This window comes from Buceros rhinoceros, unplaced genomic scaffold, assembly GCF_000710305.1.
Source record: "Buceros rhinoceros silvestris isolate BGI_N320 unplaced genomic scaffold, ASM71030v1 scaffold283, whole genome shotgun sequence".
NCBI lineage: Eukaryota > Metazoa > Chordata > Aves > Bucerotiformes > Bucerotidae > Buceros > Buceros rhinoceros.
This window is the reverse complement of record NW_010401584.1, coordinates 35,392-52,397: the sequence shown is the minus strand read 5'-3', so window position 1 is coordinate 52,397 and position 17,006 is coordinate 35,392. Positions and strand designations below refer to the sequence as shown.

At 36.9% G+C, this 17,006-nt stretch overlaps 1 protein-coding gene across 1 annotated transcript in view; it reads left to right on the top strand.

Annotated features, from left to right (window-relative positions):
- CADM2 (cell adhesion molecule 2) overlaps positions 1-15,892 on the top strand; it is a gene marked incomplete at its 3' end in the record, with an annotated part of 79,422 nt that extends 63,530 nt beyond the window's left edge. Inside the window, exon 5 of the mRNA XM_010132304.1 lies at positions 15,773-15,892. Coding sequence (XP_010130606.1) covers positions 15,773-15,892 — 120 coding nt within the window. The remainder of the gene's footprint in view (positions 1-15,772) is intronic.
- Between the last annotated feature and the right edge of the window lie 1,114 nt (positions 15,893-17,006).

Here is a 17,006-nt window from a genome sequence, read left to right as displayed (position 1 = left end):
ATTTTCACATATTAATTATAAAAACCAGGTAAAGAGTGTCTCATGCGTTTAACTGGACCAAATTAGACACAAAATTATACAGAAAAGTAATAATTTTTCCACTGTAAATGATGATGAGGTAATATTGTTTTGATGTTAAATGATGGCACTGAAAATAAATATTGCTCTAAGCAGATGAAAGGCAATCTGTCTAGTGTAAGTAGTATCTGATAACATAAAAAGTCTTTTTAGATTTGTAGTATAATTAAAGAAATCAAGTTTCAGGAAATTGCATATATTTGAATCAGGTAAAAGGCGTGGACTATTAAGTATGATGATGCTGCTTTGCTAAATCAATACAGCTGCTACTTCCATTTTTCTCAACTTTTATTATTAATAATAAATGTCAAGAAAACACTTACTGAATCAGGAAGGTGGGCACACAGAGTTTATAGGCAGCAGTACAAATGCAAGACGTAGTTTTCTCAAACATTTGTCTCATGCAGAGAGTAACAGAGGCACAAGCTCTAATGCCTGTAGCTGTTGTCATGTCTGTGTTCTAATTGGCAAGGTTAGTGCTTTAGAAGAGCACATTCTGGCTAGATATATTACACACTTCCTTTGGTAATGGGTCCCAGGCAATTTTCACTCTCTTCCAATTTATTAAGAATTTTCGTTTACCTTTGTCCACATACTCGTCATTAATCATCAGTAAACAGAGGTAACTGTCAAACTCATGATACTCAACCCAAAAACATAGATTCTATTTGCAAAGCTTAGCTGCTAACTGCATTGATTTAGCTGTAGTTGAGAAGGGAGGTGGTCCATCATAATCAAACTGAAGACACAGCTGTTATCTGTGTAGCCACAGCTCATAACTTCTGGATGTCACTGCTAAAGACTTAGTTCAACATCACGTTGAGTGAGTGACAGAAGTCCACATCATTGGAAAATCTTCTTAACGGAAACAGCAGCATTTGATAATTTGCAGACATATTTGAAATGAAGGACCTTGGTGAAATATCCTGATTTGCCAATCTAAAGACATTCATTCAATTAATTGAAATATTCAGAGCTATAATGTGTCGTGTATCAATTATCTATCAAACCAATATGGAAATTAACATGAATCAGCAGCTGTGGATGGTCAAGGCAGTTCTTACTGCACAATTATATATACAGTAAAAAGAGATTGAGTGAGCAACTCAGTATCTGGAGAATAAAAAGTGGCATACCATATTCCCTTGACTTCAGCCTCTCAATTTTTTTTTTTTTTTTCCGAGGGAGGTGGGGGCAAGCTATTCTTTGCAAATAAAGGCAACTGAAAGACTGAGCTCCATCCTAATTAATATTTTGAAGTGTATTTTCAAACAGAAGATTTCCTACAATGTGTGAGACCCCAGGTCTCACTGCACCTTTCCTTCGGATAATAATGTATTTATCTTCCACCTGCTTGTCCAGTCCCATTTCAAAACATTTATCATCTTAACTTTAACAATAACCTGTGGCAAGTTTCTAAATTGAATTATGTGCTTTGAGGGAAACCTATTCTCTTTCGTTTATTTAAGCCTGCTGTTTGATCTCTTCACTTCCCAACTTTCCAATCTATTTGGCCTCTTTCGCTGTTTGTGCTGTAAGTATGCAGTTAAAATTACTTTTATTTTCATGCTGCTTCACTTCAACAGATTCTTGAATATTTCCACCTTGCTCTCAATTTCATACAAATTATGATGTTAGACTCTGCATGTCCTGGGTTCCTGTCCCTTGTATCCTCTCTCCTTCTTTCACGGTCTCTTTTTCACCTTTTTCTAGTAGTAAATCTCTGTGATTGACTGTTTTCCATAACTGGAACAACACTCTGCCAAACTTGCACCAGACACCTTCGTCTATTAACTCCTGCATCCAAATACGTTTATAGAGGTTAACCCTCTGTGACCACCCATAATTCCAGCACCATGCACATCTACTTCTACACAAGTTTCTTTTTAAATTAGTAGAAACCGTGGAATCCAAAACGCAATGAAGCAAACTCCATTACCTTTATCTTTGTGTATTCATTTGCCCACCACATTTTTATAACGTTTCACTTCTCTTGCAATGTTCTCATAGGAGCCCCTCTCCTTCCTTTATTTCTCTAAGTCATTTGTGCACATCTCTTGCTCTACGAAAGTAAAACCTGAGTAGAACAGCAATTTGAGAAAATACTGAGGAGGTGAGATTTTTATGTTTTCTTTGAAAACTGAGCTTATGAGTTAGTCAGTAGATCTGGTTGGCAAATATTTTCACTGCAGGCCTCTGATATATCTTGTGCACTGTTTTTGGACACCTATCCTCATAAACATATATCAAAAACATATTAAAAATATTCATTTCAGTGAACTGAAAGGGTGGTGGGAGGTGGGCAAGCAAAGGAAGCAGCAAACATGTGGAGCACCCGTAGTAATCTGGTTGCCCTCTATTTTGCTGTTAAGACACTAATTATTGAGGTAGCTGGACAATTTCTAAAGTTTCCTCCTTTATGGTTCCTGAGTTGAAACAGTTTTACAGACGTATCTCAGAGAAAAGACTTTATTTGCCTATTGGAAAATCCTACCCTTTAAGTGAACAAAGCTTGGGCTTCGCCAAAAGAGACTTGAGCAGATCCATGGTGTAATGGAACAATAACATGTACAGCTATAATAGAAGATGTTTTTACTAAAAAAAAAAATCCTTGCCCTTTCAGCAATCAAGGCATATCAGGAATATAAGGCTTGGAAGTCTGCTTAGGATTTAATTTGATATTCTGTCTGTGTAAATATCTACACTTTATAGTTTTAGGATTTTTTTATATACATATCTCTGCTTTGAGTCCTTAAAACAGAGATGAAAAGCCTATCCTATTCTCATCTTATAAAAAGTAAAAATGACATTTAAAACGTACAGAAGAGAACTCACAGACAGAGGAGTGCAAGCTTTCAGCTGAAAAATAAGTAAAAGAATGCTCTTGAAGGCTTTCTCCTTCTGAAAAGCCTTCCTTTCCTCCAAACCATCTTTTTGTTTTCCTTCTTCTCTCTTCCCCTTCCCTGCTGTACATGCATGCTTACACACAAACACAAACAAAAACAAGCAAACAAGCAGAGGTCTAGTAACTTATTCAGGAATTTTTTTTTTTCCATTTTCATATCTTCTGAAATCCACACTAGCTGGATGGTTTTCTTGTAAAAGCTGAGGTGTGGAGAAGAGAGGTTGCGCTGTGGCAGGCCCAGGAAAGTAGCTCGTTACAACCCTTTGTTAAAGGTAGCATTATAAACATACAGAGAATTTAATTCATATGTTATTCTGCAATGCATGTGCATCAACACTCTAGAGTGACATTAAGATATTAAATCATTGATAAAATACTAAAGTTAACTTCTCCAGAGGTCTCTCCATTATGCTGGAAGAGGTGACCCAAATCTTAAAGTACAATACAGATGAATGCTGTACAATGAGATGAATTAAGAAATCATTGTGTAATATAGCTTTTATTATTGGACTAAGGAAGAATAATGTTTAGCTGACATTTTCAGGTATGAGAAGTCTGTCAAGAAACTTATTGTGGAACTGTTGGCTTAATTTTATGGATGAATTGTCCAGCTATTATCCCTGAACATTCACAGGGAAGCTACTTTCAAATTGCTTTTTGTTGATAAAATACTTGAATGGTGGGGTCTACAGCTGACCTGTGTGAAATATTTCTCCATTTATGGTGACCTTAGAAAACTAAGATACAATTTTTTTTTTTTTTTTAAGATAAGCTCAAAATTATTTTGGAGAGGCCAAAACAATAACATTCTAAACCTTAGTAACATATCTGGGGAACCTGTTTGACACTTCTACATTTTTACATCAAAATACTGGTTTTGATTAAAGGTACCTTTTGAAATAAAGTGATCTTGTACCTGTTATAAAAGCCCATAGTTTGGGGTAATGTTTTAATAATACATAAAACTTGAAAATATTTTATTTTCCATGTACATATACAATTGTCTAATGTGATAGTTCTTGATTTTGATTCCCTATGTGACTTTTGAAAAGATTGCGTGTTAGTTCCATACACATTAATTGCTTAAAGTTAATATTTTGGATGTTTGAATGTGGTAGAGCATCTACAGTAAGGTACTTCTTGAACTAGATATATTAGATATATTGCCATTGGTCTTTTCAGAAGAACTATTTTAACTGATCTTAGGTGACATGTATCTCTAAAGTAGTGCTGTTGCATTTATTATCACTGATTTGCTGTAGTAGCACAGCTTGCTCTCTAATTTTTCAGGACTTCAAGCCTTGCTATTGCTTATGCCTCTAACATTCTTGAACTTTGCTTCCATTTAGCTTTTTTGTTTGAGTGGTCAGAATGTAAAATTACCATGTTTATGAACATCATATGCAATCTTCAGGGAGAAAATAGAACTGTTAACAGAATAATTTCACTTGAGACTAACGACAAAGTTGTAGTCTAACAGTTGCTAATGATCTGCTGTTTCCATCTAGATCATTTATTATTCACAAAACTCAAACCATAAAGAAATTATTAAAGAAATTTAGTAATTTTCTAAATGAAAATCTTTCCTACACCATTAGGTGCTCCATGAAATGCAGACAAGGGTGTCCTGTCCCTGTCTTTCTCATGCGGTGCTTCTATAACTTACCATTTTTTGAGAATAGGTTGTTAAGTTTTTCGCTCAGTTCAAGAAAGGTAAATGATAGGCTATTGTAGTGATATTGCTTAAAATGTCAACTGGTGATGCTAGCCGGGTGATACATCAGTACCATGTTTTGTTCTCACTGAGACTACAAACCTTGGGAAGGTAGCACAAATCGTTGGTTCTGAGCAGAGATAGATATAAATGCTTTGGGGTGAGTGCAAACAGCATCCTGAGTCTGAAAGGTGTAGTGAAAGCTTCTATAAAAATTACACATCTTTCTTAGACAATCTTGGTAAGTTCTGTCAGGTCGCTGATCACACATGAGGATGAGCATAGAGGTTTAGGGGGAAGTAGACACATAGAAATTTGCTCATCTCAAAGCATTAGTATTTCTAACATCCATAATTTGATGTTAATAATTATTAGTTCCGATTATTCTATTTTTGGTGTTTGCAATTTTAATGATTAATGACTTGTGAACTTTTTCTGAAGTTTCTCTTAGCCTCTCTTTGTATACTGTATAAAGGAAAAAACATTCAATAAAATATTTCTTATAGTATTTTATTAGTATTTTACTTGCAATGAATAAGGTTCTTTCCCACCTTCTCTTCAGTATTCTTCCAGCTAAAAAACAGATCAAGCTGACAAAAATTTGAAGTTTCCCTGAACTAAATTTAAAAATCTTCATAACATCCTTCAATCTAAGATTGCAGTGGGACCCAAAACATCTTTAGCCCCTCCCCCCCAAAAGAGAGACCTCTAAGCTGCAATCACAAATTAATCTTTCTAGCTCTTACTGCTTGAATTCTTGACAAAATATAACAAAATTCTTTGCTTTGTAATTAAAGTCACATTTTTTATTGCTGAATCATGTCGTGGCCTTTCATCATTGGATCTTCCTCTGTCTTGCTATGCCTTACTGTCAATCGCTTTGACTTTGTTTCAAGGATTCAGAACTGTTTTGACAGCTTTCAGGAAAGCTCATTGCATCAATCTTTCTGTATGACACCCATGAAAAGGGGAAGAGACAGCAAAAACTAGCCAGGAGGACAATAAGGGTATATCTCAAAGCCACTCAGAAGTTGCAGGGAGACAAAAAAAGACCACAAAAATCGTTGAGAGTAAGTATGATTATGGATATACCAAAGCTGATAAAGTTGTTTGGAACAGCCAACAGCATATGGGGATCTCCCACAATCCCTGCCTTCTTTCACAAGGCTGTAGTTCCCTCACTAGGACTAAGCAAGCTGTAACCCCTTTTGAAGAAACTTTCTCCATAGGTGCTTGTTAGCAGGTCTCCAGATATCTGCTATGACTGATGACATTCATGTTATGGTGTAAGATGACGTCTCATTTGTGAGAAGAGTGGTCCAATCAGTTTTCAGCCAAGATTACTTTTCTTTTGTCAGAAGGCCTGAAGACAGAAGAATTAAAGTTTTCAATTTTTTATACATATTTGCTTTGCTTTTCCTTCACTGGTATCCACACAGCTTGTTTACCCCCCTAGATACTCCCCTGAAGAAAAGAATCGCTTTTGCTTGGCTGAAACTGCCCATATTAATCCTCATGGCAAGTAAAGAAAAAAAATGAACCAAAGAAGAGGAAGAAGGACAGGAAAATGTGTTTGGCAGGGTAAAACTGTAGAAGTAGGTGAAGTGGTTTATTCTTTAGATATGGCTGCGGGTCATAGCACTAGTGGATTTGTTTTTCCCCTCTGTTATTTCTGTGTTATATATTTTCTGCAGTTTCCTAATCCTTGATTGGTAGGAAGCAGGGAGGAGTTGAAGGAGGCTGACATGTTGAAGTGCTAGTTTGCTGCTTGATTGAGGAGAGCTCTCGATGGCTTTCATCATTCACAAGCAGGAACTGAAATCTCTTCGCACTGCTTTGTATATCATTTTGTTTAAAATAAATTAGCAGATACAGCTGAGCATTCTTTACAGCAAATACTGTGATGCTCCATCGGTGAACTGTCATATTTGATGGCTTAGTAGTTAAGGTACCAAATGTCTGCCTCCCTGAAAGGAAGCTGGATAGTTTTAATAAAATTAAGCCTTGACTGTATGGCATGTATCCCACCATTCACAGTAGTGTGATATACAAAGCCAGAGTCATGAGGGGAATTCAAGTGCATGTATAGAACTCTTCTGAGCAAAAAAAAAAGACAGACCATAAAAGATTGACAGCTAGGAAGATAGAGCCTTGCTTTCTCAGGTAATGTACTGTGGCAGTAAGAATGTGAGAACTGAGTGTATTAGTCAAAGGCAGTGCAAAGAAATGTAATGAACTATGTTTTATGTTGCAGAGACATCATTAACTTGACCAAGGTGATTTTTGATGGGATCCACCTATCCCACTGTGATAAAGCATTTCAGATTAGTGTTGGACCCCTTTGATTCTATTTTGAAATAAAGTAATTTAAAATAAATCACATTCTCTGTTACCTCTTCTTACTAACCTTAAAATTCTTGCAGTGAGTTTTGAGTTGCGTGAGCAATTTCAATGATTTGTTCTGAATTTCCATAATAAAGTAGAAATCCTCAGTCTGTTTACCTCCATTTGGTTTCAACACTTGTCTCCTTTATATGGAAAATTTAGAAAATCCTCCTCGGCCTCTTCATTCTTCCTGAGCTGAGCTTTTTGAATTTTTTTGCACAGAAAGAGTCAAGTGTCACTCTGAGAAAGCTGTCATCTTTGTTCAAGGCTGCCAGTGTCTGAATTTGTATTGTACATTAGCTTTGCCTTATAGATTTTCAAGGGCCAGCTGCCGGTACTTTATTTCATTTAATTTTGAATACTCCTATTTTATGGCTTGGAGAAATAAGGAAATATGGCTTGTCTGTTTACTTAAAAATAATAAAAATGAACATCACAGCCTTAATGTGATTTTTAGGCAGTGGCACTGTGCCTAGAACACCGTATTAATAAAGATAGAATGCTGCACTTCTGGGGCAAACCGTGCTGGCTTTATTCTTACAAGATGTTTTGTGGCTTTTGTCATAACATTTTGTCTTGAATGCGGTGAAATTGGCACTGCATGTATAAGGACAACTGCTTTTTTAAATACAACTTTTTGAGGTTTTGTTTCCTTTTGTGTTTCCAATTGGTTTGGGTTTTTTTAGTAGAGGATTAAGAGGGAACTCGGGAGCTGTTCTGAACTCCCCCGTCAGGCTCAGGAGTCTGTGGCATATAAGACATTCCACTTAATTCTTCTGTGTTCATTTCCTCAGCTGTGAAATGGGAACACTACTACCTCCTTTTCCCTAGCAATTTGTCTGTACTGTCTAAATACTGATCTTACAAAACCTCAAGGTGGGGATCCGTTCTTTTACTGCATATGCATTTGTAAATGTAGAGTTGTGAACAAAATCAAGGCATGTATAGATGTCTATGAGTCAAGCTACTTCGTCTGAGGTTGCACTCTCAAACAATACTTTCAGACTTCACCTTTTTATTTAAAATGTTGAATTACGAAATTCTTTATCTTAGCCTATTGCATGCTGTGCAAATTTTACTTAATTTGCTAAAGGCAACTTGTGTAAGCTTCAGTGATTTGTTCAGTGCAGTATTTGTAACTAATTGGAAAGAGGGGATTTTATATAAGATTGAATGACTCCCTTAAAATAACAAGCCTTATTAATATTACTACTATTAAATGGGAAAGGACTGTTTTTTTGACTACTCGCAAAACATGTTAACGGTTTTAAAAACATAGGTCTTACAGTATACTTTTGGAGCAATCTGAAGTACGTATTGTATTCATATATGAACTCCGGAACATGGAACCATCTTTCTGTTGAATAGTTGTTTTGATTTGTTGTTAGAGGTACATCTTGTGCTAATAATCATTAATAAAGTAAGACTTGGAGAACCTGAAAACAGGTTCTTCAGTATTAAAGAATTTGCCTACTTGAGAATTTAGATATTTGTTGTACTAAGATAATCTTTAATATCATCAGGTCAAGTTATTATCTTATCAAATTTAATCTTTTGTGTTCTCTGTCTATCACCTGGTTTTCAGCACAATTAGAAATGAAGAAATAATGCATTACAACCTATTAATTTTTTACATTACAAATGTTACAATTCATATAATCTGCCCCACCAAAACTGAACAGCAATAGGTAAATGTATTGTGAGATACTACATTATGTCACCTTTTATTCTTCTATTTCACTGAGAGCAAGAATGGCCAGACTGGTACCAAACAATGAGTCTGATGGACAATTAAATGGGAGCGTGTTCCAGCATCTCGGGGCCTTCATTGCAAACTTCTCTTTTGGTTTCAAGGGAGCTTCAGCTAGAGTGCTTTTGCTGATCACAAATTCAGTGGAGTGGAGAGGGGAGCAAAATGATCCCTAAAGTAAGCACTGAGCGCTTCAGAGGTCAAACTCTGCATTTGGAAAGTTATCAGCCACTAGTGCAATACTTAAATGTTCATGTTAGATACTTCCCTGTGAAATGCGTGATTCAGGTTTCCTGTGGTCCCTGTGTGCAACTCCACCAACAGTGTGTACAAGAGACTACTCTAGTCTCCAGGCAACCTCTGTGCTGTGGAAAAAGGTAATTTTTTTCTAGTGCCTCCCCACCCCCCTCCAAAAAAAAATAAAGAAAAATGCCTTTTTTTGCATGTTTACTGCTACTATTTGAATTTTAGCAAGTTCTCATGAGCATTATAAATCACGTAGACCCAGTACCCACTAAATCTCAAATTCTGTTCTGTGCAAGGGGAGAATTTCAAGTGGAAGGGTGGGGGCTGCCTCCACTCAGCATGCTGTGCTTGCTAGAGGCCCCATGGAAGGTGGTAGCAGTGGGCTTTATCTAAACATCCCTCCCAGCTGCCTGACCCAGGGCTTCACAACACTGCATAAGAGCTGGCCTGAGCCTGGGCACCCACACCTGCTCACAGAACTGGTCACTGCTTTCTGCCCCAAGAACTCATCCTCCCTTACGATGTCCTCCCTAGCACAATAAGGCACTTCTGTCGCATTGCTTCTTCATTGTCACCTGCCTGAGAGCCACAGCTCTCAGACCTGTCCTCAGTCTGACCTGGCTTTCTGGTAGAAAATCACACACCTGTAGCCTTTTTGAGTCCTGCTGTTGCTCTGGCACACAAAATAAATGAGCTATTCAATAGAGAAGTTTTTTCAAGACAATTAAGGGCAGTTAACTTATTCTTCATATTTCAATGTCAAATGAGATGGCATACTTAGAAATAACTTGCTACTATTGTTTTCTCACATTCATCACATTTTTTATTTTGTCATAAACAATTCTGGTCAGAGCAGGTGTGGTAAAATGTGCCATGGTGTGATATCAGGTCCTCATTTTAAAAGGTGAACTTTTAGGTGATTTTGGATGACCCCATACTGCCAATACTGAGAACAAACACTGAAATGGGCTTTGTTCTTTTGAGTTATATTCTTAACTTTCTAAGGATAGAATTTGGACCAGGGTTACCTTTTTTTTTTTTACTTGGCTCTTTGAAAACAGAAAAAGACATTGTATTTTTTTGCTGTAATTCATAATACTTCATCCTTCTTTATTTGCTATTTAAACCTATGCTTTTGAAATAGGGAGAAAAAAAAAAACCAAACACCAAACTATTAAAATTTCTATGGGAAGAGAGAACTTCTGTTCTTTCCACTTGCTAAGTTAGGTACAAAAGTCAGTGAAATTGAAATCTTGGTACCTCCTAACACTTGATTTTTTCCCCTCTGTCCTGACTGTGCAACCAGACTATGAGTTGTCGCACATCTTCTAACATTTAATATCATCTACAAGCCAATGTCTTAAAATCATGGGACTAAGTGAATTTCTTTTCTTTCCAAGCTGCCTAACCATTTTAGCCCAACTCTATGCCTCACATGATGAACTCATCCACCAGAAGTCTGATGGTTTTAACTAGGGATCTAGATCTATGTGGAACTTTTATTAAAAGAGTTTGGATATTTTAAAATATCATCTGATTTGCTAGCAAAAATTTCAAGCACATAATTGCCATTTTAGAGTTTTGTAAATCTGAATCAATTAGTAAAAAGGACCCCTTGACCTCATGTCTGTGAGCCTTCATGATCATTCAGTCAAAGTGCTAAGGGGCTACTGGTACATGATATTCAAGCTGAATGATCCTTTTGTTCAACCCTGTTTTCTTGGAGCAAGGCTAAATGCAGCTCCCTTTGAATTTAAAATCTTGCTGAATTATTTAGTACTACATACCACAGACTGATTAAATTTTGCACAGAGTAGTAAGATTGTTTCCCAGGTAAGTCATCACTCAGTTCAGTTTACCACTTAAAATTTCTTTCATTCTCAGTCAAAATACAGCGAGGGCCATCCATCATTATCCCTTTGTCCTTTAATTTTTCTGTCAGCCTTTGTCAAGCTTGAAACAAAAGCCTTTACATTTTTATCAGCTGCAGCTATTGTTGTCTGAATTGTGCTCAGTCATTTCAGAATATCGGTAGTGTTTTTGCCAAACAAGTCAAGTATTTTCAATAGGTCAGATCTATCTTTCACATAAGCCTGCTAAACCAAACAGAACCATTTCTCATTTCTTTGTAAATGGAGAGTAAAAATGCTTAGGGCCAAATTGGCGGTGAGAGTAAATTGTCCAGGCACACTGCACTTAAATGGATGAATGTCTTCTGACTTAGTAAGAAGAATGTGGTGTCAATTCGAGAAAGCAGAAGCAAAAAGGGAGTTTTGATCAGCCAAGGCTTGACAGTGTTTTGGACCAATCTTGTACAACACTATTCCGCCATTCCTAAACAGACTACATCTATGCCTCTGCTAAAGACCAGGCACTAGACCAAGCCAAGCATTGCGTGCTCCTCCTTTTTCCACTGTCCACTCAGATTACCTGCTGTCTGCCTTCACCTTGCTAGTGCTCATGTAGCTTGGTGGCATGTTAACAGACAGTAGTGGCCATGAAGAACACCTTTCTAAAACCTTGCCCATGCTTTTCTCTGCATCTGCTGAACTGTGACAATGAAAAGAAAGTCCTTAGCTGAGTATTTTCAGCTCAGCTCAAACCCCCCTCTGCTGCTAGAGAGAGATTAGGAACCTGTCTCTTTCACTGACAATCCAATTCGGGTCTTACCTGTATAACCTGTGGGAACATTCATGAATAAGAGTTGAGTGTGGAGTCAGTCTCCTTGACATGAAGCCTAACCCCTTTTCTATTTCCACCAACTTTTATGAAAACAGTTAGTTCTCTGTGAATTATTTGCATTTTAGAGGTAGCAAGGTGATGACGTGAATACCGACTTAAATACTTTATTGAATTTTTGACTGAATATCTGTCTGTCAATAAACCTTCATTTTAGGAGTGAGGTTTCAAAATTAATAGTGACAATTATTGCTTGACTTCTAGATCTCTGAGCATGGTTTTTCTATCTTCTTTGGTTTCCCATCTGCAAAATATAGCTATTTTCTGCTTCACAGGAAGCTAAGGATTAATACCTTAGTATTATTGACATAGCTATCCAGTGCGTTGATTTAGGCATGGCTACTTGAATTAAAAAGTTCCACTCAACAAAGTCTTTTGGTCATAATGATCCTTGGTATTTAGAGGCATAAGTTATAAACAAAAAATTGTTTTCAGCTGAAGGTTGTGTACAATTAAATTCAGAAATTGCAAGGCCAGAAAATGGAATTAAGGTTCACTCCAGCTCAGGTTTCTTCGGCAGAAATCTGCACATCCATTCTGTTAAGATCCTTCTTGACAGGAAGCTCAAGAGGGCAAATGTTTGTAGTCCCTTTGATAGCGTATTTCTGAGCAGCTGCCAACAGGGAGCGCTGGATAGCATAACATCTGCCTCACCTGTAGTATAAAATAGGTGTGCCCTGAAGTAAAAAACAATGACCAAGAAGTCCTACAGTACTAGAAACAGGTCAAAGGGCAATTCCCTTTTCTGGCATGCAAATGAAAGAGCACACTCTAAAACGTGGCAATACATATGCCTTCAGCAGAAGCCTGTACTATTGAGTATCAGTTTATACTTGCAGACTGTCTGATTTGGGGAACTCCCAAACTCCCCACTTATTTCCTACACCTGCAGTACATCATGAGAGAATGAGGAGCACTGGCATATTACTTCTCTTTTTTCTGAAGTGCATGCTCTTACACAAAAGCATCTTCAAGGCAAAGACAAGGAAAGTTTTAATGACAATCCGTAAATCTTCTTGGAATAACTGATAAGGAGCCTTTCTGTCATACTCGGTATGACTGGGGAGTCCTGCGCACATAAGTCTTTGGAATGTGGGGCTCAGGTACTTTTCAGAATGCAAATCTATGCCTGGATTTGGGCTGTCTGGAATAGAGTTAAAGGATAGGGTAGGATATGTTCTGGGAGTTGCAAAATGTGTTGTCTGGATTGCTGTGAGCCATTCTGTTACTTTACACAAACGTTCCTGTTGCACACTTCATGTCGTTAGAGCAGGGATTCTACTGGGCAGACCCTCAAACATATGCAGGTATGAACCAGGTATTTCCAGAGTCCAGAGCATACTTAGATTTCATTGCTTGGGCAATGCAGAGCTCTTCAGGCTGCTGATTCCTGGTTGCTATCTTGTACTGTACTTGTACTGTTTTTGAGAACAAGTAATGGTAATGCCGTGAGCAAAGAAGACCAACTGCAGTCATTTGCATGGTGAATTTCACCTTATTCTGCTAAGAAACAAAGCCAGTGCTAGTACTTGTATTTTCACTTCTTTTAGGAACATATGCTTGTCTTTGAGGCTTCTGACAAGCTGCCATTTTGATGCTTAGCATCAGAGTTTGTGACTTTGATCAGGAAACTAATTTCAGCACAAGTTTTCGTTATTCTTCATCTGAGAGAAAGGATGACTCTATCACATCTGTATTAAAACACTGATATATCCTATTTCTTGTTAACTAGTCCATTTCCTAGGTAGCCTTTCTTTTAAACTAAGAAATCATGTTGGAAATGCTCCAGTCAGAACAGAAACCAGAAAACAACGCACTTCCAAAATCACCAGTGACTCATTTAAGCTATTATGTGGTAAAATAGGTAGATAGTGTATTCGCAGAATTGAAAGCGCTTTCATAACTGTCATAAAACCATAACTGTATTTGCCAGTTGCAGTTAACTTGCCATTGCATAGTCTTAAATAAATGGCATATTTAAGAAAGATAATTAATGGAACTGTAAGTCACACTAATTAGAAGATGGATTTGTAAAGCTTTCCTCATAAACAAGGCTTTGGTCTCATTATGAACTAGGTGGGGTTTTTTCAGTTGTATTTCATTTTTAGCAGATACTTATCAGGGAAGGAGTTTCCCTGTATGAGAAGCAATTGCATAGATCAGTACATGTGACATATATCTTTTTAACATGTTAATTTATTTCTAATGCTTGTTATACTCAATTCTGTTTAATTATTGTGGTACTCACACTCCAGGTGATGTTACCATTTTCCCTGGTGATTAATGTGGCTACACTGTCAGGTTGTTTTTAAAGCCTGTTTTGTTTCTTCTGGCTTGAAAATATTTTGTAGTGAGAAACAGATTAAGTACCGGTATGCCCTAGATGAAAGAGGAATCTCATGTCATTTTCTGATGGCTTCAAGAGTGGAAAATCCCACAAGTATAGATTTTAGAGTAGTGCTAGTGTTTATCAAAACCAAAACAATACAGAAAATTGTGACTCATTGATGTTAACCGACAAGGAGACTTTCAAAGTGGCAAAATAATCTGTTACCCAGTATGAAAATAAGGTAAGCATGTTAATTTGAAGTCTTAAGAGAGTAATTATGCAATGCTGAACTCAAGGAGTCTGTGTCTGAAACGTGTTCTGTAGGGCCCAATACTGCAAAGGTCTGAGCTACTCCAGCTTCTGTTGATTTCAGTCAAAATTGATGGTACTCAGAGACCTGTTGCATTTCTGGGAAGACAGATCGTGGGTCAGATTTTTATGCTTTTATTGCATTGAATAGCACCTTTCAGAAATATTTTCCCTGAAATCAGCGTGGAATGGGTTACTCACTGTCAACTACTGAGAAACAAGTCCTTTCCTTTTAAACCTGTGGTATAAATAATCTGAAAAATGTAAGATGCTTTTTATGTCCTCACAAAAGTGCTTTTCTGTAGTTCTCTTCAGGGCTTTTGTTTGTTTGTTCTTCAAAACCTGCAATCACCTTATAAGCAAAGGGATACTGTTCTTTATTGCTTTTGGCAGTGTAATCAAAGTATTTTCTATCTGTACATCTGGTTATGTTCTACTCTGTGCTGGAGCAATTTGCAACAGACATTATTGGTGCCCCAGCAATGAAGCAGCAGCACTCCTAAGCCTAGCATACCTGCACTTACTTTATCAAAAGCTGAAGGGTTTTGTAGGATGCTGTCATCAGGGCTATGCATTTTTTCTAACTTGTATGCACAGGTGTTTCAATAGAAATATTATTAGCATTTCTAATTTTTAATTCTAAGCTGTTTTAGAAAAATACTGATGTGTGTATTAGCAATTAATTTTAAGTTTTAAGGATGACCGAAAGATGACTGTGTCTGCTAATTAGGGTAAAGATTTTGAAATATACTCTGCTCTGGATCTTAGCAGACAACTGTGTCTTAAACAAATGTGTGGGAAGAAGAAAAGCATTCCGGAAAAAGCAACTCTTATAGTTAGTAGCATTTTCTCCCCTTTTTCCTTCCATTGAGTCTGTCTGAAAGTGGATGTTTTAACATACAGCCATTTCTCGTTAACATGTGTGTGTTTATTTTAGCATGATGGTGTTGTTTTTTTCATCTCCCACTCTGACACAGCATGTTTCATCCGTATATGGTTTCTACTATGAGACATATAAAATGGCTCAGCGAAGAAATGGATTCTTGTCACATAAACAGTCACTCTCCAGATCTGTAGAAACTTGGTCATTTTAACAGCATTTTAAATTCCGTATGCTCAAAGATTGACTATAAAAATTGAGAGTGATATAATGTCAAGAATTTGATGGTACTCTGTTGTACCAGTAATAATTTATGTTAATCATGTTTTAATTTAGTCATTTTCAACATACTTGTATTTACAAATTAAACCACTATTATGGTTCTCCTTTGTTTGCATGATATGATTTTATTTTATATTTTTTTTTCCACTCACCAGATGTTTTCAACACTTTGCTTTCCACTACTGTCATCCCCTCCCTTACCACTGCAACAGTCACAACCACTGTAGCCTTAACAACCAGCACAACCACATCGTCAACAGCCATCAGCACCAGAGGTACAGTATGCTTCTTTGTTATGGCCTGAAAAACACATTATAAATAGGAAATTATAGGTTTGATTTTTAAGAAGGATAGAAATTGCAAAAGAGATGGTCCAAACACTTTAGTCCAATATTTATTTAACAGAAGAACCCACAGGATGGTACATGGTTAAGAAAGATTTCATCTGACCTTGAATATTTTGATTGCTCTAGCAGTGTGTATATGAACTTTGACAGCTTGCTTAAATTATTTGTATACATTTGCATTTAATTTTGTTAAGGTTAGTAAATTAACTTTAATGTAAAGTTAAGCAAATTATTTTTAAATAGATGTGACCTTTTAAGACTGGTTATTTTGGGTGCTAATGTTTAAAACAAGGTAGGTGTCTCGGGTTTGGAATTACTGCTGTTGAAATCTTGCTTGATAGCAAAGAGGCTTCCCATTCCATCACCCTTGTTAGTCTTTAACAATTTAAGATATTCCTAGCTTAGGGGTGTCTTGATCTTACCAGAACTAGAGTAAGTGAGCTGAAATTTCTCTCTCCCCTTCCCACCCCTCATCCTGTTGTGGTTTTGTCTGTCACAGCTTTTTAAATGTTTCAGGTAATATTTTGCTTTGTTGTAAACAAAATATAAAGCTTAATTTTTCTGTTCAGTAACTGATCAGTTACTATTCAGTAACTGATCAGGTAACAGCTCGATAGCCAAGATGTGAGTGTAAGGTTTTGCAGATTATCATCTTCTGGGTAGCTAGTAATCTCTTACAGTGAGTGAAATGGCAGAAGGTTCCTGTGTGGTCTGTTGAAGGCTTTCACTGTGCAGGGAGAGAGAAAATAACATTCACTTACTGCATCATGTGAATGTAGATGAGATATAATTATCCCAGCAAAGTTAAGTCAGAGCATTGTTATGAGTCAGTTGTAGTAACCTGTCTAACGTGGAAGAATAAGCTGAGCTAAATGCAAGTCTGTTGTATAATGATTGTGATACTATGAGAATGCCCAACTTCTTCCTCCATAGGGCATTGGTATTTTAGTATTGTGGCCTTCGTGTAATAAACTGGCATCAATTCTGAAATTACATTTTTAAGCCTTAATATTACTTACAGTGTTAAGAAAAATATTGTTGT